Source organism: Scomber japonicus, chromosome 20 (assembly GCF_027409825.1).
Source record: "Scomber japonicus isolate fScoJap1 chromosome 20, fScoJap1.pri, whole genome shotgun sequence".
Lineage (NCBI taxonomy): Eukaryota > Metazoa > Chordata > Actinopteri > Scombriformes > Scombridae > Scomber > Scomber japonicus.
This window is the reverse complement of record NC_070597.1, coordinates 9,953,697-9,981,550: the sequence shown is the minus strand read 5'-3', so window position 1 is coordinate 9,981,550 and position 27,854 is coordinate 9,953,697. Positions and strand designations below refer to the sequence as shown.

Genomic DNA, 27,854 nt, shown 5'->3' with positions numbered 1-27,854 from the left:
CTGGAGAAGCCACCAGGACAAGATCTTTTTGTTTAAAGATCACCCTAAAAAATATTTCAGACAATGCAAAAAGAAAAGAGAAATAAAATAGGTCTTGATTTAAAATAATGATAGAAGTAAGAGATCTCTGCATCAGATGTGCCACATACCTCACTGAGCTCACAGGCTTGCACTTGTTTGCTCCTGTGCAGTTATGAAACCTCTGGTAGACAATTAGGAAAGAGAGAGGGGGGGTCAGTCTGGTTACCTGGACATCCTTGTGACGTGTGGTTTGTGTTTGTGATTGACAGATTGGATATGGCACCACAGAGAACAGCCCTGTGACGTTCTGTGCTTCGCCAGAAGACAACATGAAGAGGAAGTCCGAGACAGTCGGGTACATCATGGAACACTTAGAGGTACCAGAGCGTGGTATTAACTATTAAACATGACGAATACATGAATGTAAAAAATGCGTTATTAGACTACATTATGAGTTCATGAGCAGTAAGTTTAACCTGCTGAATCAACATCATGCTTCACTGGTGTCAACAATGTTTATTGCTGAAATTAAAACCATGATGCCAATAAGAACATTTTCCCAAATCAATATACATACACTCAATAGCTACACTTGTACACTCAGCCAATCATGTAGCAGAAACTCAATGCATTAAACCATGCAGAGCAAACCAAACATCAGAGTGGAGAAGAAATGTGATCCAAAATCACTCTGACTGTGGAATGATTGTTGGTGCCAGACGGACTGGTTTGAGTATCTCAGTCCTGCTGATCTGGGATTTTCACGTACAGAGTTTACAGAAGGAAAAAAACTGGAGATGATGTTGAAGCGGAGATATGCAGTCGACAAATCTGCAGCAACAGTGTGAGGCCATTATATCCACATGAACCAGGAATGTTTCCAACACCACAAATAATTCAGATTGTTCTGGTCACAAAGTGGGTGGTTTCCACTGTAGGTAATAAAAATAGAAATAAGTCGACTTCTGAGTGTATAATATGGCAAAAAAAAGGTTAAACTGACCTCTTTATTGTACTTGTTGTCATCTAGGAGTCTTTAAACGTGTATAAAGTGTCTGAGTAGCTTGAAAAGTGGTCTAAAAAGTCCATGTAAAAATATATATATATATATAATATCATTAAATATATTACATTCATATGTATACGTACTCTTAATATGTATAAAAAAAGGAAACTTGTATCAGTTTTTAATTGGATTACATTTGCCTGGTAGCCATCAATACAACAATATGATCCTGTTATCAGAAAAATGGCTCGACTGAAGGTCCATAGATGATAACATTTGCTAAATAAAAGCAATAAAATGTTTTAAAAATATGAATCTACTGCTCCACAGGCTAAAATTGTGGACCCTACAACTGGAGAGCTCCTACCTCTGGGCATGTTGGGGGAGATTATGATCCGAGGCTACTGTGTGATGTTGGAGTACTGGGGCGACAAAGCCAAAACTGATGAAGTCATCTCTAAAGACGGCTGGTACAGAACAGGGTGAGTATTTTCACACACATCTTCAAGCAGTATGAACCTGGAGTTTGAACAGCGACGTCAGAATAGAGTAAAACAATGATCTGCAGCATTTAATGTTTTCTTTAAATCAGAAATGGGAAGCATCTGTTACGTAGAGATAGTGCTTGTGTCCGAATATTTAGACAACCACCAAGAAAATGTTTGCTATTAGACGATTATTATGATTATTCAATGACTAAATATTTTGTCTAAATGCTGATTTTGATTTCCAGTCCAGTCGCTGATGTTTTAATGTTGCCTGTTTCCTGCAGAGACATTGGCAGCTTGGATGCGTACAGCTACTGCCGAATCGAGGGCAGGATTAAAGACATGATCATCAGAGGAGGAGAGAACATTTACCCGGCTGAGATCGAACAGTTCCTGCACACACACCCCAAAGTGAAGGAAGCACAGGTGAGCTCAAACAGCAACAGCCCACAACCATTTTATACAGATTTTATTGCTACTTCATTCAATACTCTGTTGTACAAAATGCTACTGCTCCCCTTCCAAATTATCTTTACACAAATACATTTTTTAAGTATTCAAATTGTTAAAATATTTATCAAATAACTGTACAAAGCGGTATTATTACCACTGACTGTAAGCTGCTGCAGTAGTGGGCCAATAGCACATCACATTAAATCAAAGACTGCTGTGAAAAACCATATAAATAGTCATTTTTTTCTAAATTAAGGTACCAAAAGGATCAAATGCAGGTAGCATTTAGGTCTAGAAGTTTCAATACTAGTTGGTTTCAATAATAGTTCCTCTTGTTTCTGTTGGTCAGGTGGTCGGAGTGGAGGATTATCGAATGGGCGAAGAAGTCTGTGCCTGTATCAAACTGGTGGACGGACAGGAGTGTACTGAAAAGGAAATTAGAGCTTACTGCAAGGAACAGGTGAGGCACGATTCAATATTTCATAATAAATAATAAACATGTATTATTATTTACATTTGTGATGATTTTGACCCTGACCTCCTGATCTGCTCTTTACAGATTGCTCACTTCAAGATTCCTCGCTACGTACTTTTTGTAACCAGCTACCCGCTCACTATTACTGGAAAGGTAATTTCCCAAATCTCCATTTTTTAACCAAAAGTAAGACTGAATGCTCCTGAAAATGTCAAATGGTGTAACCACAAAAGAATGATAAATATTTTATCCACCTACAGTGTATTTAAGTGGACTCACACTAATAATGACTTAAATGGTTCCTGACCTCCATGATTCCCCAGATTAAATGTAATATTTAGAATTGTATTACATTACTTTTATTTAATATAAAAGTTATAATGTAAGATCATGCCAAACTAGTTGATGGTGTTTTATTGAGAATTTACTGTTTTTAAGCAAGTTGAATTATTTGGTACAAAGTTTTTATGGTTACACCACTTAGACATTTTTGCCATAATCCTCTGATATATTCTCTCAAAATGGATTAAAAGCAGAAATTTGATGCTGAGTCCACAAAAAAGGATGTGTGCAAGTTATTCAGACGTTCATTTTCAAATTTTAACCCCTTTTTAAATTTGACTAAACCACATGGACACAACAACCCATCATTGACCCATATTCCTACATACAGTATAGATGACATAAACAACTTTTATATTAGTGGGTTAATTAAAATGAGATGAGCTATAATTAGCTACTGCTGTAATCTGTGATAAGTTAGGCAAGGGGCGAATACAAAAACATCTACTCCCCTCTGCTTCTTGTTTCTCTCATGGGACGCCGTTTAAAATAATTTACTGTAGACATGGCGTTGTGTTTGAACAGCCCTGCCCTGCATGCCCCCAGACAGGAGGGAAAGGGAGCTATTAGTTAGTCTGCACGCACACCACGTCCTGTTAGATGAACCCAGGAGGGCCCGGCAGACCTCGTCCCCAAGGCAGCGTATCAGATCGACCAGACTCCTTTATTTCACCGGGATAATCCGCTCAGTGTTAACGGTGCTTTTCCAGAGACTTCTAGGTATCAACACAGGACACAATAAAACAATTAAAACACATCAAATAGTAGCATTAGTCAGCATACTTTCTCAGTCAAGTGTACTGGCATCCAGATTTCAGTTTACATTTGAAAGCCTGCAGATTAGTTTGTTCCCCGTCTAGCTGATTTCAGATAGTGGCACCAAAATACCTCAAGCTGCTCTTGAATGGAGCGTTTTCAGGAGATGTGGATCAATCCCCCCCCCCCCAAAGTGTCCATTCTCGTCTAGGAGACACGTGATGAATAGACTTACAGACCAGTGTTATTGCAATTCTGTCTGCAATAATAATTATAATGACTTTATTTGTAGAGCAACTTTCATACATGAGATGGAGCCCAAAATACTTCACATACAACAAAAGGCACACATGACAGACCACAGAATTTGTGAGTTCAGTCAATGAAATAACCTAAATGAAGGTATTTTATCATTTTGATTAAAAATAATCCTGAAAATCTAATAAAACCAGAATAAGCCTTTTTGTTTTGCCATATGAAAATGTGTTGTTTTAGATTAAATAAATAAACCCTACAACCAAACCAAACTGACTTATTAAAGCTACTTACGGCGAGTTGGAGGGCTTCGACATCTTGGTAACTGAGTTTTTGTACAATATAAATAAGGCAGTAGCTATATAAAATCATAATGATGGGGAAAAAAATAGAATTAAAACCAGATAAACCATCCTGCTAGAAGCTATCTTAGATCAGCTAGCCTACTTTTAGGAGGATAAACCTTCGAAAATCAAAACTATGGCACAGGGTAAGGGACAAAATTAAGACTTGCGTTTGAGGCTATATCCTTTCCTACCCAATGATGGTAACTGAGAGACTCAGCGGAGGGAAGTGAGAGCTGACTATTCATTCGACCAAGGTGGTAACTGATGCATCTAACCCGTCTAACCTAGCTACCCGCTGGATTAGCTACTGGTTTAGCTGGTCACTACACATCATCTAGCCTCGGCTCTTCATCTTCATTTCCCGTCACCATGCCTCTCATTTACCAGCACCGGCTTATCATTGGCCACATCAGTAGCTGGCTTCGGCAAGGATATATCATCCACTCCCTATAGTCTTAATTTTGTCCATTACCCTGCCCCAAGACAGCAAGATGCTGAAGGGATAGCTGCCGTGGTACAATCAGCCGACCAATAGCTAAATCTTTGATTGTTGAAGAGTTTCTAAACCCACTAATGGTGTATATATATCGTCTTATTGTCCAACTCTGACTGAATATGTTTTAAGTGCTTTAATCTCCTGAAAATAACATTCAATTTGTCTTCTTCTCAGATCCAGAAGCACAAACTACGAGATATCGCTGAAGAGCAGCTGGGACTGAAGAAGGAAAAATGAGGGGCCAACAGCTCATACAGTCCATGGAGAGAAAGAAAGAGAGAGAGATAGATTAATTAGTGTGTGTTATATCCTACAAACACCAATTGGAGTTACATACCCAGCCATCAAAACATCTTAAAACCGGTTTTTAAAATGTATTAAAGGCAGCCATTGTGCCTTCGGTAGACATGATGGATGGGTATAAAGCTGTCCTGAGCCAAATGATTGTGTATCTTCTTGTAACCAGCTGTTAAAGGATCATATTCTATATTTTTTCTTACTGTCAATGAATCCAATGAAAAGCCCAACAATCATTTTAACTCCTTTATCACCACAAACACACGCACACTGTGGTCCAGTTTGAGTCCGTAAACGCTGTCCCGCTGCAGTAAATACACACTAGAGGATCAAATGTGTATTAATCCGCAGCTGAAAATAGTTCCTAACAAATGCGCTATTTGCACCTGTTTCAGTAAAGTTGGCTGAAAACTACAGTGGCCAGCTGTTTAAGGAAATTACTGAGCTTTTTAAAAATTAAAAATATAACTATGTATTTGTAATCAGTTTCTTAAATATCTACATAAATATGAGCTGGGCCCACACAGGGCTCTCAGACCCCATTCTGGTCCCTGTTCTTCGCACATGGATGACCGAGTTATCCAGATTAAAATGTCGAGTTTGACACAAATCCAGATATTTTTTTTTTTAGTCCTCCTTGGGTATTTTATTATTAATCTGGAACTGTTGTCATAGCAACAAGTCTTGAAACCCAAATCTGTAACGGTGACAGTTAGGTGGATCATGATTAAGGCCTTTTAGGATCAATAAATGTTCAGATACAGCCATCTAATGAAAGAATTATGACATAATTATGATTTGTTGTAATTATAACGTGATTTACTCATACATTTGGATACTCGGAGCAAAAAGACATGAACCTTAAAGGACCAATGGATAACATTTAGTTTAACTTTTGAACACTAAACTTTGACTGCCTGCAGAATTCACTTTACTGAAGGTCGTTTATGCATATAAAACTTATTTTATGTAATGAAAGAGAAAGAGAAACACTGTGAATCATGATGTATAATAAAATAACAGCAGTACCAATACAGGATCATATAAGAATCATGCTTTTTGTCTTGAATTTTGAGAGTTCATAACACGCCTACCTCATTTAACAGCAATTACATCATGAGCACCAAATGAGAATTGACAGCATTATTTTAGTCTAGCCTCAATTAGCCAAGCCACATTTGAAGAACAGAGTCTTTTCATTAGATTTGTTGACATAAAGGAAAATACTCAACCATAAAAGTATCTTCCCAGGCTGCTGACCCATTGCATTCAGACATGCAGAATATTAAAGATCAGTGCAGAGCTTTTTTTGTAATTGCTGAATCACAGTTCCCCATTGTTCTTCTTTTCATCAAGCAGAAGCTATAAAAATCTTTTTATATATCAACTTGGAAATAAACTTCATACCACATTATTAAAACCAGGCGTGGGTGTTTCTCTTTTTACGGGAAGAATTGAGGTATTTTTATTGATCTCGGCGGCAGGTGTACGCCTCCTAAGCCCTTGGAATGTCTTTGTGGTGTTGAACAGCAGCGAGTATCACAGACACACACCCAAAGCTGTGAAGAATTTCCTCTCGAGTCTGACCCGAGTACATGTGCAGCCTACCTGACGCTGGGCTAGAGGATCGGATGTCGTCTTCTGTCTAGACCTGAAGGACTCGGCCCAGAAATAGCTCTTAGGAGCCCAGAAGAAAACAAACAGCACTCCTGGCTCTTAAGAAGGAACCTCAAGGTTTATTTAACATTTTTTATTTGACATATTTTGGGTTTGGATTGAATGTCTCAGGACATGGTATTCTTCTGTCGAGTGCCAAGTGCAAGAGGCAACCAGTTAGCTTTAACCTGCTCCTGAGTCTGAGGAAATCACTTCAAACCCAAAGGAATGTACATTTTTGGGGTGAGGATAAGTAGTCCATCTCTTTTTTCACAAGCATGACTTAGTGAGAAATGTGGCCAGTTCTCTCTGTACACTTTTTAAGCTGCGATTTGGAAATAAACTAAATTAAATCTTCCTGTTGTTTCTGTGTTTTAAGCAATCAGCTGTACTCACTAATTAACTCATAGTTTGTGCTGCCAATAGCTGACACTTCAACAAAAAACGTCGAGCTCCCTCGTGTGGTAAAAAGAGAGCACAACATCTAAAGTTTCAAGCATCTTCTACGACATGTACACTTGTGGAATGAATCTATATTTAAGGGAATAAAGATGCATAAAAAAGACTCAAGATGTCACTGAAAAAAAAAAATCATACTGTTAAAAATCTGAAGACAGGTTGTGATCAGATTACTTTCATAGCTGTTACTGTATTGTTATTGGTACTTTTAACATTTGTTTCAGTCTTTTCTATGTGTTGTAACATAAGGAGGGATCTTGTTCTTGTGTTCTGCCATTCCAAATCTTAAATAATACATTTCATGGTGAATGTATGTGGAGGGAAAGTAAGAGATATCTTAAAGCTGATTGTGTGTTTCCATCTTTATGGCAGCAGTTAAGAGAAGATCTTTTCCTTCTTGAACATGAAAAACCTCTGTGTACAAAGCCAGTTCCATAAAAAATGATTTTCCCAGTTTGGTGTGATAGAACTTGACTGGCCTGCACAGTGCTCTGACCTCAACCCCATCAACACCAACGAGCCGCTCCTTATCACCCAACATGAGTGTTGGACCTCTCTGATGCTCTCTGCAGCAAATCCCTGCAGCCAGGCTCCAAAGTCTGATGAAAAGTGTAAAAATCAGAAGAGAGGAGCAGATTAATGCCCATGATTTTGTTATGATTTGAACATGGTGAAGTTTTTGACCATCCGAATATTTTTGGCCACACAATTGAAGCCGCGTCTGTACTCTCACAGAGAGCAAACCTAGCCACTATTCACTATAAACTCATATAAACATTACAGTAGCCGTAATGTGTTAGTCTTTGGGCAGCGGGATGCCGACCGCAGTCTGCTGTTGTCCCTGCATCTGCTGCTCCGCTCGGGCCACCTGCTCCTTGCTGCAGCAGTCCTGCAGAAACACAGCGGCCAGGTTACGCAGGCGTGGGCTCTCTGACAGGGAGAAGCGCAGCATACACTGCAGTATGGCTGGGTCAGTGATCTCAGAGCGTGATGATGGCGTTGTGAGGTTCATGAGCGTAGTGATGGCTGACAGGATTATCTCTTCCCGACGGCTTGCCAAACGATTAGTGACCAAGGCGATCCCACCACTCTGCAGGATGATGTCTCTGCATTCAGGGTCCATACTGAGGTTACACAGCCCCCCTGAGAAGAGAACACATACAAGAAACCTCAGTGATACTTTGATAGTTTGGTTATGTAAAAACAGTAGGAGAGAAATACAGTGTAGTGTAGTTAAAGGAAGATTTGTGATGATATGTATGAGGTGCTCACCCATCCCAAACTCCACAAAGTTCTCATTCTCCTCAGTGAGCATGTCCAAGAAAAGGTCGGCCACCTGCAGCTCCCTCAGATACTCCATGTTCTTCGGGTCGTATGCAAAGTTAGCCAGGTTAGCGAGCACTTGCTCCTTTGCCTCTGATGTAATGAAATTGTATTATGTTATGTGAGTAAAACTGATTTTATCTTTAACTCAGAAAATACCTTCGTCACAGTTCTTATATATCCAGATTTAAAGGGATTAACTTTTTTTACATCCTTAAATATTGGAATTAATATTTGGTATATTATTGATAAGTATATTTGCACTCCTCCACTACTGCATCCTTCTTTATATTTAAGGCTGTAAAAATGTGAAGGTTATGTTGTCATGTCAAAATAAGGACAGAAAAATAAACTGTGGAACAAAACTGAAGGTTTATGTTTAGATGAAATAATGCAAAATATAGAGACTACATTTGTGCAATACCTATTCCCATATACACTCTTCAGGAGGGAAAAAACTAATAAAATAAAAAGTATTTCTTAGGATGATATTGGTCTTTTCTTGACAACATAAATTACAGTTATGTTCACACATGACTGAACTTTAAAACTTCTAAACGAGTGTTGTCAGCATTATCTAAAGTATTTACCTTTATTTAATTTGACTTTATATTTCTCTATGTTTTTGTGTTGTAATTTTGTTTTTCTTTATGCATTAAAGTGTCTTTTATATGTGCAATAAAAGGATATTTTTTAATTCCTTGAAATTACCAATATTATTACATTTTATTCTAAGGAACATTAGAAAGCGGAATCCTTTATAAATATTATACAAATAGTTGAAAAACGTCAAGAGCTTGTCGGCTTTTTTAAAAACGGAAGAGAAACAGCAGTCTGTAATCCAAACGAAACAAAACTGGACATCTTTGGTTGCAAGTGATCAGCCCATTTCAGATTGTTTTGATATTTTATAGACAAAAAGACTAATCACTCAATCTAGAATAAACAATATCTAATAAAACAGATTAAACTTTACTGACCTTCACTGTCTGTGTCCTGAAACTCAGTCACCAGAGTCTGTAAGTATTCAAACCGGTCAGACGAAGCTTTCCTCCACATGTTTCTCCTTTACTGGGACTAAAATATGTGTATTTTATAGTCTATTTCAGCAGAAAAACTCCCAAAAAACATCAAAACAAACGTCAACAGTCATTTAAAGCGAGCTCATGTTTAGGTGCGTCCATGTAATGAGTCCGACGGAACTACAGCTTCATAAAAGAAATGTTCCGCTTTAGAAATAAAACATATAACGTTATAAAACAGCTTGTAGTATTAAATTAAAATTGCATCGTGTTTATTAATTCAAAACAGTAATATATCTTAGATATGTGTGTTAACTTAGGTGGTTATCAGCTTTTTTTAAAAATGGGAAATGGAAGTGAATGATACGTGCATATCAAAAAAGGAAACACACCCCACCAAAATAAAAGAAACCCATTAAAAATATATATTAAATGGTTTATATCCATCCAGTGTCTTGTTAAGACAGAGATTTGGAATAGAAACCAGTAGTTGTGCGTTTTGTGATGATACTGAAACTACTGATCATTTATTTTTCCTGTGTATGTATTCTGAAGCTCGACGGCTGGATGTTCATGAATGACTTTTCCCAAAGATTCCTGAAAACTTCTCCCAAAGGGACAATATCTATGGGCTCCGTATGGACAATTATAAAGATGACAATTAAATGACAGACAGACTTTTTGGCAAACAACATCCTAATCCCTGGGGAATTATTCATTCATAAATCAACATGTATGAAGGTGAAACGGAGGTTTAGTATGATTCATAATGATTTTATATAAAAGCCTTAAAACTCATGAAAAATAGAACTGTAGTGGTTCCATTTAGCATTATAGAAGAATATGTAACTTTATTAACTTTATTTTATCTAATGTTATTTCATTAATGTTACTGAAATGTCACTTAGGCTATCAAAATGTTCAAGTGCCTTGTTACAATATTGGTGGAATAAAACTAAAACTCATAAATATACAAACAAATGTGAAGATGAAGCTTCAAAACCAGAATAAGATTTGACCCACTTTCCACTTTCAAATACTTTTCAAAAATTGGCTTCACTGTAGCAATTGAAATCAAAAGATGAAAGGATACATTTTTAGTCTTCACTTCGTCTTTTTATTATCAGTATTATCAGCATTTAAAAAAGAAAATCACCACAACTAAACGCTTTCAAAAAACCTGAAACAACTTATGCAGTAACGAAACAGTGATGCTGGTTGAAACGCTGACAGTAACATCAACATGACCAGTAACATCAACAGCTGTAATCTCTGCTGCAATAATTTAAAATAACAAACTAAAAGCCAGCAGACTCATTAATGTATGCACTTACTGTAATAATGCACGTGTTTACACTATGAACTGAGATTAAACAGTTTAGACCTGGGTGCATCCAGCAGCTGGTGCACATTCAAAACACCTGAACTAGAGAACAAATAACAAAAACAAATAAGCAATAAAACAAAACCCAAAACAAAAAACACAATCCAACTTTGTTAGAATACCTAGAAAACACTCTTACACAGTAGAACCAGACTGCTAGTTTTATTGTATGGCTTATTTATGCAACTCTCCCACTTATCTATGGATTTTTTCTATCAGTTATAGCTTTGTGGATTTCCACACAGGCTAGTAACATCTCTCTCTCTCTCTCTCTCTCTCTCTCTCTCTCTCTCCCACTCTCTCTCTCTCTCTCTCTCTCTCTCTCTCTCTCTCTCTCTCTCTCTCTCTCTCTCTCTCTCTCTCTCTCTCTCTCTCTCTCTTCAGGTTGTGCTAACTTAAAGTGAGATTACAGACTGCACAAACACATGCTCACATATCAAACTGTATATTACAGCAGTAATAACAATAAACAGAATAGAATATCTCAACAAAAATTAAAATCAAAATATGAGTAGCGATAAGAAACACAATGAAAATCAAAATAACAGTATTGAAATATACAAATATGGAAACACACAGAAGATATTTACAGACAGTGTGAAGAATTTAGTGGCATCAAGTACAACAGACTTAAAATATAATATTCACAAGTACGTTTTAGTTAGCGTGTAATCACCTGATAATAAGAATTGATGTGTTTTGGTTTTTGGTTGTTTTGGTGGACTTGACTTTGTGTCTGACAGTGGAGCTGTTCAGCGAAGAGTAATCTTCACTTCTTCTGATTCCTGTCAGTCACTGTTGGATGAAGCTCTCCTCTCCACTCTACCTCCCAGTAACATGGTCCAGTCACAGACTCTCTACACAAGCTGGTGCTGCTGCTGCTTCAACCTCTCTGGATCATCAGGATACAGCTGATCCTCTCTCAACACACTGCTGGGTGTTTACTCTCTTACTGAGATCATCACCAGCTGATGAGAAGAGAGAAGAGAACAGAGGTCATAAATCAGTGTTTAGTGAGACTCACTTCATCAGCTGTCTGTCAGTGATTCAGCACATCCAGTATAAAGAGCAGCAGGAAAAGACCAGATGTAGAACAACTGTGCAGCGTAGCCTGCTTCCTTTCAGCTCTCATGTTAATGTGTTAATGAGTGAACACACTGAGCTCCAAGTTCACAAACCTGCAGAGATTTTTGTTATTAAGCCTGTTTACTCTGCGGATTTCACTTAACTTTCCATTTACTGTTGTTACATGTGACCTGCTGTTAAATGTAAAGCCAAAGTCTATGTGTGTTAATGAAGATCTTCTCTGTTTGCAAATATCATCTGACAAACATGAAGACTGTCACTAAACATATATGAAGGAAACAAAATCAGTGATGGACAGATATAAAGATGTGATTCCACATGGTTACTAAACGTAATGAAGGTACTGTGAAATCAGAGCCAGTGATCTGCAGGCTGCAGTCAGACTGATCAAGAGCTCTGAGAAAGATGAACTGATCAATTGTTTAGTGTTGAAGTGAAAAAAAAAATCAGATCAGATTTGATGGTACAACAGTTTGATGAATGAGAACCACTGTCTCTAGATCTGGTCATCATTCTCTTCTCACAGCTTCACAGAGGAAAGCAGCACTGGGAGGGTTGGATGTTCACCAGGAAGTACTGGATGTTTGCTTTGATACTAACTGTGTTTAATACAATACTGCTGAAACCAATCTAGCCAAATCCAACTCTGTACTGACCTCAGAATCTCCAGTCGATAGTCTGGACTCTCCTTAAGATCAGACAGCAGCTTCACGTTTGAATCCAGTAGGTTGTTTCCTCTCAGATCCAACTCTCTCAGATGGGAGGGGTTGAACTTCAGAGCTGAGGCCAGAGAAGTACAGCTGATCTTTGTCAACTCGCAGAGTCTCAATCTGAATGAAAATAAATGATGTCACTTTAGAGGACAAAGTTAATGCTTGAAATCATTCAGTGTTTCATAATCTGTTCAGAGCCGAAGAAGGTTTAAATGTAGATGTTTAGAAAATAAAAACTCCAAACAACTGAACCCAACAGGATGCAGGTTAAAAACTGTCAAATACAAACAGTAAAAAAGGAGCATTTTTAGCATTACATTAAATATGAAGAACAAAAATCAATCAATCAATCTTTATTTGTATAGCGCCAAATCACAACAAAGTCATCTCAAGGCACTTTACACATAGAGCAGGTTCTAAACTGTACTCTTCAGGTTTTAAAGTCTAAAAAGATGCTCAATGTGGATCAATATAAAGTCTATGTAGCCACAGATGTTTTAATGTTATTGAAATTGATTGAAAGAAAGATGAATGTTTGAATGTATGTTTTAAAAGTGTTAACTATGGTTCAAAAAATAATAATTAAATTGTATTTCAATATTTGGAAATAAACATTTGTCTACATCTGAAGGGGATTTTACCTCATAAACATAATCCTGAAGTGTCACCACAATTTTCAGATCATATTAATCTCAGAACAAAAGTAAAAAATGTTGTCTGACCTCAGAATCTCCAGTCTGCAGTGTGGACACTTCACAAAATCACACAGTAGCTTTATTTCTGAATCCTGCAGGAAATTGTAGCTCAGATCCAGCTCTCTCAGATGGGAGGGGTTGGACTTCAGAGCTGAGACCAGTGAAGCACAGCTGATCTTTGACAAACTGCAGCCACTCAATCTGAATAAAGAATAAACCATGTGGATACAAATCCATTATAATCCATCAGATCTGTTCAGGTATTAAATGTACAATTCAACATTATTATGACCTTATCAATGAGTTTTTCCCTAAAATGAGCCGATTGACTTTGTCATTGTGTAACTGTGGATCATCATGTCAGCTTTCTACAGACATCATCCAAATGTTACCACAACATTTTTACACCTATTCATTTCAACACAGATCAATAAAATGCTGCTGCTCAAGTCTGTAAAAAGGATCAAATTGAATGTGTTGGATTAAAAAGCTTGTGCATTCATTTTAATTATCTTCTTCCTGTAAATGGTAACAATTCATGTGTAAGTTCATATAAAAACACTAGAGAACTTGAGTAAATACAGAGCAATTAATATTTCCCTCCAACTGAGGCACTTATTTCCAACCACAGATTAACTTTCATCACTCTCACTGCTGACTGACTGTGATCAGCACTAAACACCAGACTGTCACATGACTTCCCTTTAAATTGGTGGTGCAGCTACACAAAATGACATAATTTTTTGACAGGAAGCATCATGTAAATGTTTAAGTGTCACTGGTGGCAAACTCAGACTAGACTAAAGATACAAACTATATTGGTAAATATGATTGGCTCTCTGTGTCTGTGTTTTAAAGCGTGTCAAAAAGAGAGGCGTTCCTGCAAATAGTGTGTTCTCAAAGTAAAATTGTTCAATGATTTAATGTTTTTAGGTCCATGTATCATTCGTTCATTTGATACTCATTTGAGAAGAAATTTGTTTTTGATATTTAATTTTTCCAATTTCCGTAGCCCAGAAGTTATTTATTGACTTCTCCTTCGGATGTGTGAAGGACTGTAGGAGTTCAGAATGGAGACAAGCCAAACCAAAAGCAGCTGCAATTTTCACACTGGGACTATTTATAAGTCACAACAATTCAATATTTTTTCAGGTGAGAAAGCAACTATGTAGATTCCTAGTGCAGTTAGGATAAACTGTAAAATGTAACATTATTTATAACTAAACATAATAACTGTGTTCATGAGTGTAAACTCAGCAGCTACAAAGTCTTTTTTGCTCTCAAAGTTTTTGTTTCAACTGAAAAACAATGATGAGAATAACTGGTGAACAATTTTGGCAACAAGCAGCTGTAACACTGAAGACAATTTGAAAGTCTGTAAGTTTTATAGTTTGCATGTATGTAAAGGAAGGATGTAGATGTTTCAGTGGTTGATATTTTATTACCTGAAAAATTAGAAAATATAACTATAGTTATTGTTTTTCTGAAGGAATTTTAGCTGATAATTTTGTCAGATAATGAAGAGCCTTTTTCAGTGACGGTGGACTAGTGACATCATTCTGAACCCAGTTGTGAACAGGAATTTTTTAAGGTCAGGTCTTCTGTTGGTACTGGAGTGGACTGAGAGTAACAAAGCATACATGGTTTTAGAGTAGATTATAGTAGTCTGTACAATATTTCCTCTCTCCTCTGCTCTCCTACCAATCTTCTTGAAATAGGGATGAACAATTAATGTCTGAACAATTAATCTTTTTCTTTTAAATGGCGTGCTTTAATTTTCAAATCACAAGAGGTAGCCTACAATATTTTCTAAAGGTGAAATGTGTTTCGAAATACCATTTTAAATTAAATATTGTCATGTTGCAGAGATCTACAGACTTAAGATCTTTTTTTGGTTCAGATCCCTGCAAAAATCACACCATGATCATTTTTAACATGCTTCTCAATTAAAAGAGAATAATTATGTAAAAATTATCATTCCTACAAATCATTTCACTGTGGCAAAAATATGTTTTTTCCAAATCAATCAATCCTTTCTTGAAAGGTCAATTCTGATAGATACAAAGTTGAGGATAACCTACTACCTACCTACAAGTGTGACACCTCAGGTCATATTGGGTGTAATCTGCATGTTTTTGTAGAGATGTGTTAGTTTCACTTTAAAGACCGTGTAAAGTGAAAATATATTTGTGTTCTGAGTTAGTCACATCACAGACAGATGTGTTATTAACCATCCTTCCAAATTTGAATGCTAGAAAAATTGTCTAAGTATGTAAAATTATCTTTTAAAATCATGAAAAATCAAGCACTTCTCTGTGCTGCTAAACGCTGGGGGCGTGTCTGCTGAAGGCGCTGGAAACACACCCACGCGCGGAAGGGGGCCGCCTCCGTGTAACATAGCAACAGTAGCAATGGACGCTAGCGCTAACAACAGCATTGCAGTGACCCAGCCCTACATGTTTGAGCCATCAGAGCCAGATACTGACTCGGAGTCAGACAATGAACATGCACAATCTCGTGCCTCACAGTCTGCAACAGAATGGTAATGTATTTCTCCTATTTATGCAAGTTAGCAATATGTATTACTGACTATGGGAGTCTACAGTTAGCCGAGTTAGCCGCCAAGCTAGCAACCGAGTTACGCTCCCACTGACTATTATAGCCTAGCAAAAACTTTAGGGTTTCATGTAATGAAGAATTGTGATTGTTTTGTCTGTTCACAGATTAAACAACACTTGACTTTTATTACTGTTTCGTTAATTTAATTACTCCTTTTGTTTATACCTAATAAAGGTAGTACTAGTATTTGTTTTAGAGTGTAGTGGGTGGTAAACCCAAGTAAATTCAGTTTGTCCAGCTTTGAGAGGCAGTTTACTCGTTTTTTCAGATCACATTATTCAACAAATGTGGGGAAACGCATTAGGTAACTAATTAGACTACAAAAAAGTAAAATATAACACTAGCCAGTTTCACTTAGTCAGTTACTTACTTGTGTCTTCTGATTAATTTGTGGATTGCTGAATGTCATCATTACATCACACAGGCTGAATAAGACAATATGCTTCAACTGATTAGGTCATTTTGCTTTACCAGGCTTCATACTGAACTGACAACTGAAATGGTTAACATTTGTCACACTGTGATTAAAAATGTACTTGTGCAGGTGCACGTGGAGAATGCAGAACAATGCCCACAGAGGTTGAACATGTCTGCTGCAAGGAGCTGAATGCTGTATGTAAATAAAAACTGTTTTTCACAATAATAATTCAAATAATGAATACATAAGCAGCAGCATACTAGATGTCTAGCACTAAAACACCTATTACACATATTCCTATAGGTTCAGAGTAGATGTGGAGAGCTGCCTGAAGAGCCACACTGCATGACTCTTCATCCAGGCCTGAACCCCTACTCCCTGCAGAATGCCCTAAACATTTATCAGGCAGATCATGGACCACTGGCGGAAAAGGAAAGATTTGGGTAACGTAGACAATATAATAATTGTTTTACTGATTTCGGATATTTATAAATTACACTTGTGTTGATCAAATGACATGCCTTTCAAAGAGAGGTAAGGTTTAGTACCCGGGAATAAACTTACATCATTTATACAATCATGTTATAGTTAACTAATGTATACAGTGTATTTCATTTACACTTAAAGCACATGAGTGATGCTTGACTGTATCCATTTTAATCCTTCATCTTCCTGAGCTATATATAAACTCTCATGTTGGACAGATAAATACTGGTTCATTCTTTAGCTGTTTTTCACTACATAGTAAATCAACCAACATGTACATCACCTTGATATATAGATGTATAAACTGAATGCACATGATTGGACATTTATACAAGCAATCATAGGTTTATTATTATTATTAATTCTGAAAATGTAGCTGTGTGGTCGTGGAAATTCTTTGGAATAAAAAAACTGCTGTCCATTTTCTTGTCCATCCATTTAGCCAATATGATGAGGTAGACTGCAGGTTGATGAATCAAACTCATCTTCCGAGGTCCCAATCTGTAAGACATGACAAAAAATGTGGAGGGAAAGGCTTTTTGTTTATTACATCAATCAAACAAATAAGTTCAGTTTGGTTTGGGATAGGTTCTTCTAAAAGACAACACATGTCAATAATGTTTTGTGAAAGACAGCTCCAGTGTCAAATTTGATTACACAGAGGACAACATACCAAAAAGAAACATACATAAAAATATAAATCAAAGTATTTTTCTACATTTTTTATTACAGGCGTGCTCGCTATCTGGCCTACAGGAGTTTTGTGTCCTGGTGCTGGGGATACCTGGGAAAGGACAACCGGGTTGTCATCCCCTCCTGTGTTGTCCTCCGCATTCATCAGGAGTACCCTGATGAAGATGGGGAATACACAGGTTTTAAACCTCCCCTTTAGATTGTTTTATTATTTATAGTTTATTGCTTGCTTATATTGTTATTTGTTTATAAAATGTGTCCAATGTAAAATAAATGTATTATTGAGTAATGATATATTTGTGTGTGTCACAACTTACTTCTTTTACAATGGAGGCTGGTGGAGCTCTGGTCCTGAGATTGGCTGAGGCAGGAGTAGGCTTGGGCGGTATAAAGGTGTTGCAGTATACCAAGGTGCTTTCTGAGTGCTTCATACTGTTATAGTGGTTTAATTTCAAATGTTTTAGTCACCACGGAAATTAGTCTCCAGAAATGTGTAATAAATACCATACACCAAGGTAAATGTCTGGAAGCTATGAAGGCTTGAAAAAAAAATATATACCGCCCAAGTCTAGGCACAAGGTAAGTCACAGGAACAGTGGCTGCCAGATATGCTGGAGGAAGACACTGAGACCTGTACATGGGAAAAGAAAACAGGAATAAGGAAAAGAGACATTAGGCTGTCATCATGACCACTGCATACATACACACAACATACCTCGTGGGTACCTCGGAAGCCACTTTGACGTTCATTTTAGGTGTCCCTCGGTCCATGTTTTACATTACACACAAACGTAAAACCTCAGTCTACATATAATTCCTTGTCATAGCTATATTGGTGCACATAAAATATTACCTGTCGGTTATCATTGTGTTGTCGGATGGATGACGCTCAGGGAATAAGGCCAAATTATGTCACGATTACATGCATGCTAACATTACACGGGCATGACAGGGTGCATGATTTAAAATCACTTTCAGGATTTGCACATTCAGCAAAATGCATTTAATTGCCTAAATGTACAGTATTATAACTTATAAGCACATAACGTTACTTACACTCTCTGACGGGCACATAATGCCGGTGGCGGTGATGATGGCACCTGCTGTCGGCGAGATGGGAGGATGTAAGCGGTGAGGGAGACGGTCGGTGGCGGGCTGGTGGCGGTGATATAGGCACCTGCTGCCGGCGGGATGGGAGGATGTAAGCCGGGGAGGGAGACGGTCGGTGGCGGGCACGTAATGCCAGTAGCACCTGCTGCCGGCGGGACAGGGGACGTAAGCCGGGGAGGGGGACGGTCGGTGGCGGGCACGTAATGCCAGTAGCACCGGCGGGACGAGAGGACGTAAGCCGGGGAGGGAGGCGGTCGGTGCGGCACCTCTAACCAGACACAACGGACTGCTCAAAAACCCAGACTTCCAGTGAAGATGCACACACGAGGAGGCGTCATGACTAGTTAGCTAGCTGAAAATTACTGTAATTGATGCTATCCAAAACGCGAGAGCGAGCTGGAAAACGACTGAGGCTAATGCGCTGAATGTATTTATACTGCAGCAGCAGCAGGGGCGGGTTTATGATAATCAGGGCCGCGTTACGTAACGCGGCCCTGATTTCAGACCCGCCTACTAAATCCTGACACAGAAATCTGGAAACACAGTTTGTGAAGCCTAGCTCCACAATTCAAATCTAAATGGTTGAAATGCTTTTTACACCTTTTTTAGAAATACATTTATGACCTATTTAATGTGTTTAGAAGAAAATGTCTGATTTCACTTTACACGGTCTTTAATGCGTAGCTGCTATGACAAGCTTTCGCTGTGGAAAAGTCTTTTGGCGCCATCTTGTGAAAAAATATATCACTGCACATTTGAAACTGAAGATTTTTTTTTTGTTAAATGTATTCAGAGAAAAACTGTATATTTCTGTAATTTATAATAGAAATGACTAATGTGTTCGTGGTTGCAGTCCTATTGTTCCTGACTTAAGAGTTGAGGTTAGATGCGGTAGATTTCTCCTCTCCTCTGTCTCCTTTCACAGGATCCTCCTGCTCATCAGCCTGACCTCCTGTGCAGTTTACACCTTTGCTGTAATATCCATAAATGTTAATAACAAAATACATTCTCAGCATCACTAACACATGATCTATGAGTAATAACATTAACAGAATGTATTAAAGATTGTAAAAATGCCTTATTGCTATTGGGGAAAGTGTTCTTTATTCAGTTACTGCTCTTTTTTTAGTCATTATTGTGTCATGCATCACCTTTTCTATATTGCTGCATTTTTTTAACTCTTTAGTTTTGCAGCCTCAGTTCTCAGTTTTCTGGTCCTGACTTTCCCTCTCTGTCTGCCAAACAGGAACTTATTACTGCACTATATGAATTACTAATAACTAATTATGCCAAAATTATTCTTCGTTTAAGTACTAATGAGCAGAGGCGGACAGAGTACACAGCTTCCTTACTTGAGTAAAAGTACAGATACCCCTTGCTAAATTTTACTGTACCCAAGTAAATGTACTCCGTTACTGTCCGGCTCTGCTAATTAGTAGGCCTAGTATTGGATTAGTACTAGAAGTAAGATCTAGTAGCGCCTTAGCACCTTTACCGTAACAACACGAAAAACGCGCATCAAAATCCAAGTGGCGACTGGCTATACCGTGTTTTCGCTAAAAAGGGTTAGGGTCACTTTTTGAAGAAACGACGTCCCAGCGTTGGTAACTGTATGTATAGTGTTTTAGTCAGTAACCATTGCCATTCAACTGTAAGGTATGGCTTGTCATATCCCGTTTATCAGTTGAGTTACGAATTAACATTATCTATCTGTTATTCTTATCAAAAGCATCAACCGAGCGCCAGTGCATCACGAGAAGAGCTAAAATGTTTGAAGCTAACAAACAGTTAAACAACTGTCCAAGTTTGTCACATAAGCAACATTAATTTGATAGTTACAGTACGTGGTCACACTTTAAAAATAATGACGTCGCCACCGAGCAGATGTAACGGTAGCGTGGCCGAGTGGTCTAAGGCGCTGGATTTAGGCTCCAGTCATTTCGATGGCGTGGGTTCGAATCCCACCGCTGCCAATACCTTTTCTTTGCTGTATATTTAATTAACACACCAAAGCTAAACACATTTTATAGCATTTGGCTGCTACGTACAAATGTTTATAAGATTTTTAAAAACACCTTATATAGACTCTCTTCCCTCTTGCCAACGTCTGCCTAGAAGTCATCATATAACAGGGGCAGGTACAGTGGTGCCATCTTGTGGCTGAATGTGTTACTACACTTATATAAAAATACAGATTCACAATTGTTCAAGTTTGGTCCAAAACAATGGTCAGGTGCCTATATACACATTAACACATTTATTATGTTGTAATCATTCCTCTTATTCATAGAAGATTCCTTCATTATATATTGTTCTTTATTCTTTTTTCTATTGATGCTCTTCTAATTTTACTGTATTTGCTGCTGAATACTGCAAGTTTCCCCATGCTGGTACAAAAAAAACAACAACCTTATCTTATCTTCATAATGCATGATGTAAGTGTAAGTGATGCGGGACAAAACCTACCATCCTCATTTCGAGCAAAAATTTATTTTATCTGAACATCATACGTGCCATCTAACTTAGTCAAAGAGAGGATGATATGTTCCACAATTAGTCTTTAAATTCCCCCGTGTGCATCTCAATGGAGATAGGCAGTGTTTGCTTGTTCAGCTGCAGTGGAAGGATCATAAAAAAGGAGGGAATCTGACAGTAATTTTGAAAGATTAATTTCAATTTGGACGACTAGCTTCAGATAAACTTTGGAAGAGATCATTTACAGTGAAAACACATTATGAAGGGATCTCCTAATGGTCAGTATGAACACAAGGAACGATTACAGCAAGAACAATGTGTCAATGTTTGTGTGGGCACCTGAGTGTTGCCAGTTTTTCGTGTCATATTGGGTGTTTGATCGCTACTCTTATCACAGATTTCTAGTCTGTCTTAAAACAACAGCCTGGTGCTCATATGAACACTGAAAGAGGTTTTCCACGCTGTAAAAATTCCTCCTGTTTACACTGGCTATATATACAAAACAGCAGTGTTGGAGAGTAACTTGGTAGCTACATGTAATTAATATTTAAATTAAAATTAAAATCCTCATGAAAATTTATTTTTTAAACATATTTAAAATGTTACTGAATACACATATTGCTGTTTATAATTCTTTGAAGTCAATATTTTTTTATATTTTGCAAGTAAATCATGACGTGTGCTTAAATGGTGTCACAGTACCAATTAAGCCCATGCCAGACTTTTGACTTTTTTCATCAAATATCTTTATTAGCACACACATAATGACCAATATGACCTCATGAAATCTGACAAACACATTTAAAAAATCACAGCTCACTGCAAGTTTAGCTCACCTGCCATGAGATTACCCATAATTCCATAGGCGGCCTCCATACCAAACATATTAGCTGCAATTCTCCGTAACTCTGCAAAAAAAGGCATATAATGTAAGATAATATTTCACATGTAAAGATGCACAATAATTCCTCCATTTCATAATATTAATTAGGATCCATTCTGCTCTGCTATCTTCATGCTGCTATATAATAATTTAAATATTTTTGGCGAACTAAGGGTTTTGATCATAGACTGTAGGCTATATAAGAAATACTGTATTGAAGAAGGCTTTAAACTAGCGATTGAGACCATAAACACATTTTGAAAACGATTACTGAGGTTAGAAATCAAGTGAGAAGTTGGTGAATTCTCCATTGACTTGTATAGAGACGGAAGACCTTTTGACACCAAAGCGGTTGCCCCCTGGTGGCCTTTTGATAGAATGCAGTTCTAAATTACTTCCGTGCTGGCCTCATTCAGAGGACCGGCTGTTCAGGAACTACTGCCAGCTTTTCGTGTCACATTGAGTGTTTGATCGCTACTCTTTCACAGTTTTTCTAGTCTGTCTTAAAACAACAGCCTGGTGCTCATATGAACACTGAAAGAGGTTTTCCACGCTGTAAAAATTCCTCCTGTTTATACTGGCTATTAAAAATTTCCCTTTCTATGAGCTTTCAACTTAAGTAACAGGGGCCAAAATCCACATTTAAAAGTACATGTGAAGCTTATATGAGGTTTCAGCAGTCTGAGTCATATCAAGTGGATATCTGCCACATTTACAGACTTTTAAGCATCAAATTCCCTCTTTGTGTTTCCCTGGTGGAAGCACAGTAACAAAAAGAGGGACTTTGGCAGCTTTTGGAGGGACTGCAGCTTAAAAAAGATTAAAGAAAACTCTGCAAGAAAATGTTTTTACAGACATGATGTGCAGCTTTCAGTCATGTTCAATGAAGGTGTTATTGTGCTGAACTTTGGATTATTGCTATCGACAATCATTGACTGAGAGGAAAGTTATTAGATGACCAATGAGCCTGATCAACGTGCACAGAGCAGTGTGAACCTCAAGGTGGAGCCACTATGCAAACAAAGCTAATTATAATACACAGAAATACATTGATTTAGGTAGAAAAAGTGATGGTCTCCAATGTCAAAATTGAACTCAACTTGCTAGATAATGACAAAACTGCAACTTTTATTGTGTCAAAACTGTGATTAGTAAGTAATGACTTATGACACACATATACAAAACAGCATTGTTGGAGAGTAACTTGTTAGCTACATGTAATTAATATTTAAATGTGTAATTAAAATACTCATGAAAATGTCTTCTTTTTTTTTACATATTTAACATGTTACTGAAAATATATTGCTTTTTTTAATTCTTTGAAATCAATATTTTTTTATATTTTGCAAATAAATCATGACTTAAATCATGTGCTTAAATGGTGTCACAGTACCAATTAAGCCCATGTCAGACTTTTGACTTTTTTCATCAAATATCTATATTTTATTTTCCAAAATCTACATACATTTTCAAATGAGAGATAAATCTTGCTTTATAAGAAATGATCTCCCTTGTAAATCATGTTAGTATCCATGAAAAACACCTACTTTATGATATTATACTGGATTAAAAAAAAGTGCCAGAATTGAATCAACCACTCATTGACAGCCTGTCAGTAAAAACTAAACATTGCAAACTTTCATATAGGAGATAATTACTGCAGAATAATACAGTGGATCACTTTAGACAGAGCAACTGATCGTGTTATTGTGTCTGCAGCAGTGTTTTCTGATTACTTTGCTGCTTGTGAAGCATGAACATACTCCACCACTTGTACAGATGAGATGAGAATAGCAATAACATTTAGTTGAGGTATTTTATTTAGGGGTTGCTAACAAACAGATTCAACCTCTGCTATGACAACTTTAATATAAAGAGGACTCTGATCCAAAGTGCAGTATCCTATGATTTAGTCTTTTTCTAGATTCGTCTGTTGAGAATACTCAAGATTAGTTTTAGAAACTTGGGGAAACATCAGGTTTCACTGGGCTCTGAGTTTTTCCTTCAAGAACTGAGAAGCCACATATTGCATTTTCTGGATGGCCATCTGTGTATCTTCAGGCGATATCCCGAGATGCCACACAGCCCGTACTGAATTTCCAAAATGAGGGTACATGAGGACTTGGATCCCCTGTCCCAGTGCAGTCTCTTCTCCCTCCGCAACCTGGGCCATGCGTGCACAGAACTCAGAGGGACTCAACGTGGGTTCCTGTATTCGGAAACGCAGGATGTTTGTCTCCACGGCTGCCATGTCTACAGCGAACAGAGGAGGGTCACACTCTAGCAAAGCTGGGAGAGGAGAAAGAAACAAGAAGTTACGAGCAGGACCACAACAGCAGAATAAACCTTTACAGGGAAATGAGAACTACTACTCACCTTGAGCAAATGTTTTTGCATTGTGGTGGTCTTCCTCCAGTCTTCCCACCATCTCCAGCAGAGACAGTTTTCCAGCTGCTGCTATTACACCAGCCTGCCGCATCCCACCACCCAGAGCTTTACGGCACCGCAATGCCCGGGATATGAAATCTTTAGGTCCAGCCAGCATGGTTCCCACGGGGGCACCCAAACCCTGTTACACACCCAGAAACGTTTCAGTCAATCGAAAATTAATCTGAAACTATTCTGATAATCAATTCATCATTTCGAGTCAAGATAAATGCATTCATATTTAAGAAGCCCAAGCCAGAGAATTCTGTCTCTTCTTAAATATGAATGTTTTCTGCTTTCATTAGTTCTCTGTGATAGTAAACTGACTATTTTTGGGGTTAATGGGCACAAAACAACACTTGTGATTTCATCTTCGACTTTGAGAAATACTGATAGACATTTTTCACCATTTTAACCAAGCACATTGTCAATTAATCAAGAAAATCAATTAAGAAAATAATCATTAGTTGCAGCCTTATATGACTGACTTTTCTTTCAGGAAGTTTTGTAGTTTGTCAAAGTTCTTTGTCGGTCACTTGTTGAATTACACAAAATGTCGCTGACAGTGATATATCTGTGACAGGCCAATATCAGCCAATAATATCAGCTGATCGATATATCGGTTGGGCTCTACTTGTAATTACCATTAAATTAAAATTCCTAATAATTACCCGCCATGCATTGCAAAAAGTGTGATTACAGTAGTTAATTGTGAGAATTTAATGTAAAAACCTGGTGATTGTTAATAGTTTGCAGTATGTTCTGGTGCACTTTGTGTGTGTTTTTATTTAGCTGTCCCACCTTGGAGAGACACACACTGACGGTGTGTGTGTGCTGCAGTATAGTGGAAGGAGGCACACCCTGGGCCACAGCAGCGTTCATCACCCTGGCTCCATCCATATGAACTGACAGGCCATATTTGTCCGCTACTGCACGCACCTTGGATACGGAAACACATGAAAACACATCTGCTGAATTCTGAATTGTTTGCCCCGATGTAGCGAGTATCACAGCTGCATTCACACAAGGCCACACATTATATAAAATGATGTATACAGTGTACACACACCTGCTGCAGGAAAGGCAGAGGCAACACACGTCCTCCCTGTATGTTGTGTGTGTTCTCCACACATATGAGGCGTGAGCGGGGGTAGTGGGGGTCGGGGTACCCGTGGCGGATCTTTGACTCCAGCTGCTCCAAATCAAACGTCCCGTCGGGAAGGGTGTTCACCGTGGTGGCGTGGACACCGGCCAGCTGTGTCAACACAACAAACACACATTGAATTTTTCCATTTAGGAAAAAAAAAGACATGTTGTAGATGTGGTAAAGGGTTTAGCTGCTTAGTTAAACTCACCTGTGCGCTCCCTCCTTGCTCGTAGATGTGTAAATGAGACAGATCACCCACAATCATCTCATCGCCTCGCTCCCTGCAGTGCACCATCACTGCATGATGAATAGCATGCACATAACGACCAATATGACCTCATAAAATCTGACAAACACATTAAAAAAACACAGCTCACTGGAAACTTAGCTCACCTGCGATGAGATTACTCATAGTTCCAGTAGGGACAAACAGGGCGGCCTCCATACCAAACAGATTAGCTGCAATTTTCTGTAACTCTGCAAAAAAAAGGCATATAATGTAAGATTTAGATAATATGTCACATGTAAAGATGCACATGTTCCTGCATTCATGTTGAATAATTCCTCTATTCCATAATACCTGTTAGGATACATTCTGCATTTTTGGAGAACTAAGGGTTTTGATATGTAGATGTACGGTTAAGCAGGGACAAAGCACTACAAACCAGTACAATAACACATCTATAAAGCTATTTATATCTAGTCAGCAGTCCTTGATTCAGTTATTCAGGAACCACTGCCAGCTTTTTGTGTCATATTGAGTGTTTGATCGCTACTCTTTCACAGTTTTTCTAGTCTGTCTTAAAACAACAGCCTGGTGCTCATATGAACACTGAAAGAGGTTTTCCACGCTGTAAAAATTCCTCCTGTTTATACTGGCTATTAAAAATTTCCCTTTCAATGAGCTTTCAACGTAAGTAACAGGGGCCAAAATCCACATTTAAAATGTGAAGCTTATATGAGGCTTCAGCAGTCTGAGTCATATCAAGTGGATATCTGCCACATTTACAGACTTTTTAGCATCAAATTCCCTCTTTGTGTTTCCCTGGTGGAAGCACAGTAACAAAAAAAAGGACTTTGGCTCTAAAAACACTGCAACATTGAAAGATATCTACTCGATTAGACCAAATTGGATGGCAGAAGATTTATAATAGTTTCAGATAAACTATTAAATACATTTTTCGTGCAGACTGATTGTTGATATTGTCCCTCATCACTTCCATTATAAGTGCATTATGAAGGGATAATGCAGTGGTTCTGGTTGAGGGGGCTCAATAAGGGGTCCCGAGGAAAAAGGGGAATTGCTTATTTTCACTTATCATCAATAACACAGTGACAGAATGTAGCCTATGATTGTTTTTGGTCATGGGTTTCATATACTTACTGTAATAAAACATAAAATCTAAACCAAAAGCAAAGGACCTTGGAGGACCTTGCTCTAATTTGTTTGTTTTCTAATAAGTTTGGGGTCTCATGTGACCTGTTTCAACACTCATTTGGACTCCTGTCTGCTTTAAATCTCAGTTGAACAGCTGTGAACTCGTCCTTTAAATCTTTCTTGAGTCACACACAAGATCATCGGTACCGTTAACAGTCGGGTCTTCGCCCATCACATCATCTCCAACCTCGGCCTCCGCCATGGCTTGACGCATCGCTGCACCGGGTTTGGTCACGGTGTCGCTACGGAGGTCCACGACCTGCACCCGGGCCGCCCGTCCTGCCCCGGTGTCTCTGGGCTTCCCCGAGGTGTAGTAACCTCTGACGGCGGCTGCATGTCGAGCATGAAGCGGCTTGTTGTAGGTGACTGCAGCGTGGTTCAAAAAATTAACGAAAACCCTGCAAGAAAATGTTCTTACAGACATGATGTGCAGCTTTCAATCATGTTCATTGAAGGTGTTATTGTGCTGAACTTTGGATTATTGCTATCGACAATTATTGACTGAGAGGAAAGTTAATGGATGACCGATGAGCCTGATCAACATGCACAGAGCAGTGTGGACCTCAAGGTGGCGCCACTATGCAAACAAAGCTAATTATAATACACAGAAATACATTGATTTAGGTAGAAAGAGTGATTGTCCCCTATGTCAAAATTTAACTCACTAGATAATAACAAAACTGCAACTTTTATGTAAAATGTGTAATTAAAGCACTCATGAAAGTGTTGATGATTATAAAGGGGGTTACAGACCTTTAAGATTTAGCTCAGGAGGGTTTTTTTTGGGGTTTTTTTTTTTTACATATTTAACATGTTACTGAATACATATATTGCTGTTTTAAATTCTTTGAAATCAATATTTTTTATATTTTGTAAATAAATCA

At 38.0% G+C, this 27,854-nt stretch overlaps 3 protein-coding genes and 1 non-coding gene across 4 annotated transcripts in view; 2 read left to right on the top strand and 2 right to left on the bottom strand.

Annotated features, from left to right (window-relative positions):
- The window catches only part of acsf2 (acyl-CoA synthetase family member 2), a 31,979-nt gene extending 24,901 nt beyond the window's left edge, over positions 1–7,078 (top strand). The window contains exons 11-16 of the mRNA XM_053341677.1: positions 291–398; positions 1,358–1,509; positions 1,800–1,941; positions 2,318–2,428; positions 2,528–2,596; positions 4,814–7,078. Of these exons, the coding sequence (XP_053197652.1) occupies positions 291–398; positions 1,358–1,509; positions 1,800–1,941; positions 2,318–2,428; positions 2,528–2,596; positions 4,814–4,876 (645 nt within the window). The 3' untranslated portion in view covers positions 4,877–7,078. The remainder of the gene's footprint in view (positions 1–290; positions 399–1,357; positions 1,510–1,799; positions 1,942–2,317; positions 2,429–2,527; positions 2,597–4,813) is intronic.
- A 682-nt stretch (positions 7,079–7,760) lies between these two features.
- On the bottom strand, positions 7,761–9,531 carry armc7 (armadillo repeat containing 7). Its single transcript, XM_053341686.1, has 3 exons — positions 9,355–9,531; positions 8,324–8,467; positions 7,761–8,194 (listed from the first exon to the last, which is right to left on the bottom strand). The coding sequence occupies exons 1-3, from the start codon at positions 9,431–9,433 to the stop codon at positions 7,848–7,850; spliced, it is 570 nt and encodes a 189-aa protein (XP_053197661.1). The 5' UTR covers positions 9,434–9,531; the 3' UTR covers positions 7,761–7,847.
- A 10,960-nt stretch (positions 9,532–20,491) lies between these two features.
- On the top strand, positions 20,492–20,573 carry trnal-uag (transfer RNA leucine (anticodon UAG)). The gene has a single exon. It is a non-coding gene; the product is annotated as a tRNA-Leu (tRNA).
- Positions 20,574–23,760: 3,187 nt separating this feature from the next.
- Positions 23,761–27,429, bottom strand: tha1 (threonine aldolase 1). Its single transcript, XM_053341680.1, has 7 exons — positions 27,118–27,429; positions 25,926–26,009; positions 25,741–25,829; positions 25,455–25,640; positions 25,187–25,324; positions 24,335–24,527; positions 23,761–24,247 (listed from the first exon to the last, which is right to left on the bottom strand). Exons 1-7 carry the CDS (start codon positions 27,392–27,394, stop codon positions 23,940–23,942), a joined length of 1,275 nt encoding a protein of 424 aa, XP_053197655.1. The 5' UTR covers positions 27,395–27,429; the 3' UTR covers positions 23,761–23,939.
- Between the last annotated feature and the right edge of the window lie 425 nt (positions 27,430–27,854).

Coding starts and splice junctions, on each gene's coding strand:
- tha1 (XM_053341680.1), bottom strand. CDS start 27,394: ATGTCTGTAAGAACATTTTCTTGCAGGGTTTTCGTTAATTTTTTGAAC. Junction 25,830..25,925: donor TATGAGTAATCTCATCGCAG/GTGAGCTAAGTT, acceptor TTCATCATGCAG/TGATGGTGCACTGCAGGGAG. Junction 24,528..25,186: donor TCAGTGTGTGTCTCTCCAAG/GTGGGACAGCTA, acceptor GGTGTGTAACAG/GGTTTGGGTGCCCCCGTGGG.
- armc7 (XM_053341686.1), bottom strand. CDS start 9,433: ATGTGGAGGAAAGCTTCGTCTGACCGGTTTGAATACTTACAGACTCTG. Junction 8,468..9,354: donor TCAGGACACAGACAGTGAAG/GTCAGTAAAGTT, acceptor TCATTACATCAG/AGGCAAAGGAGCAAGTGCTC. Junction 8,195..8,323: donor CTTTGTGGAGTTTGGGATGG/GTGAGCACCTCA, acceptor TTCTCTTCTCAG/GGGGGCTGTGTAACCTCAGT.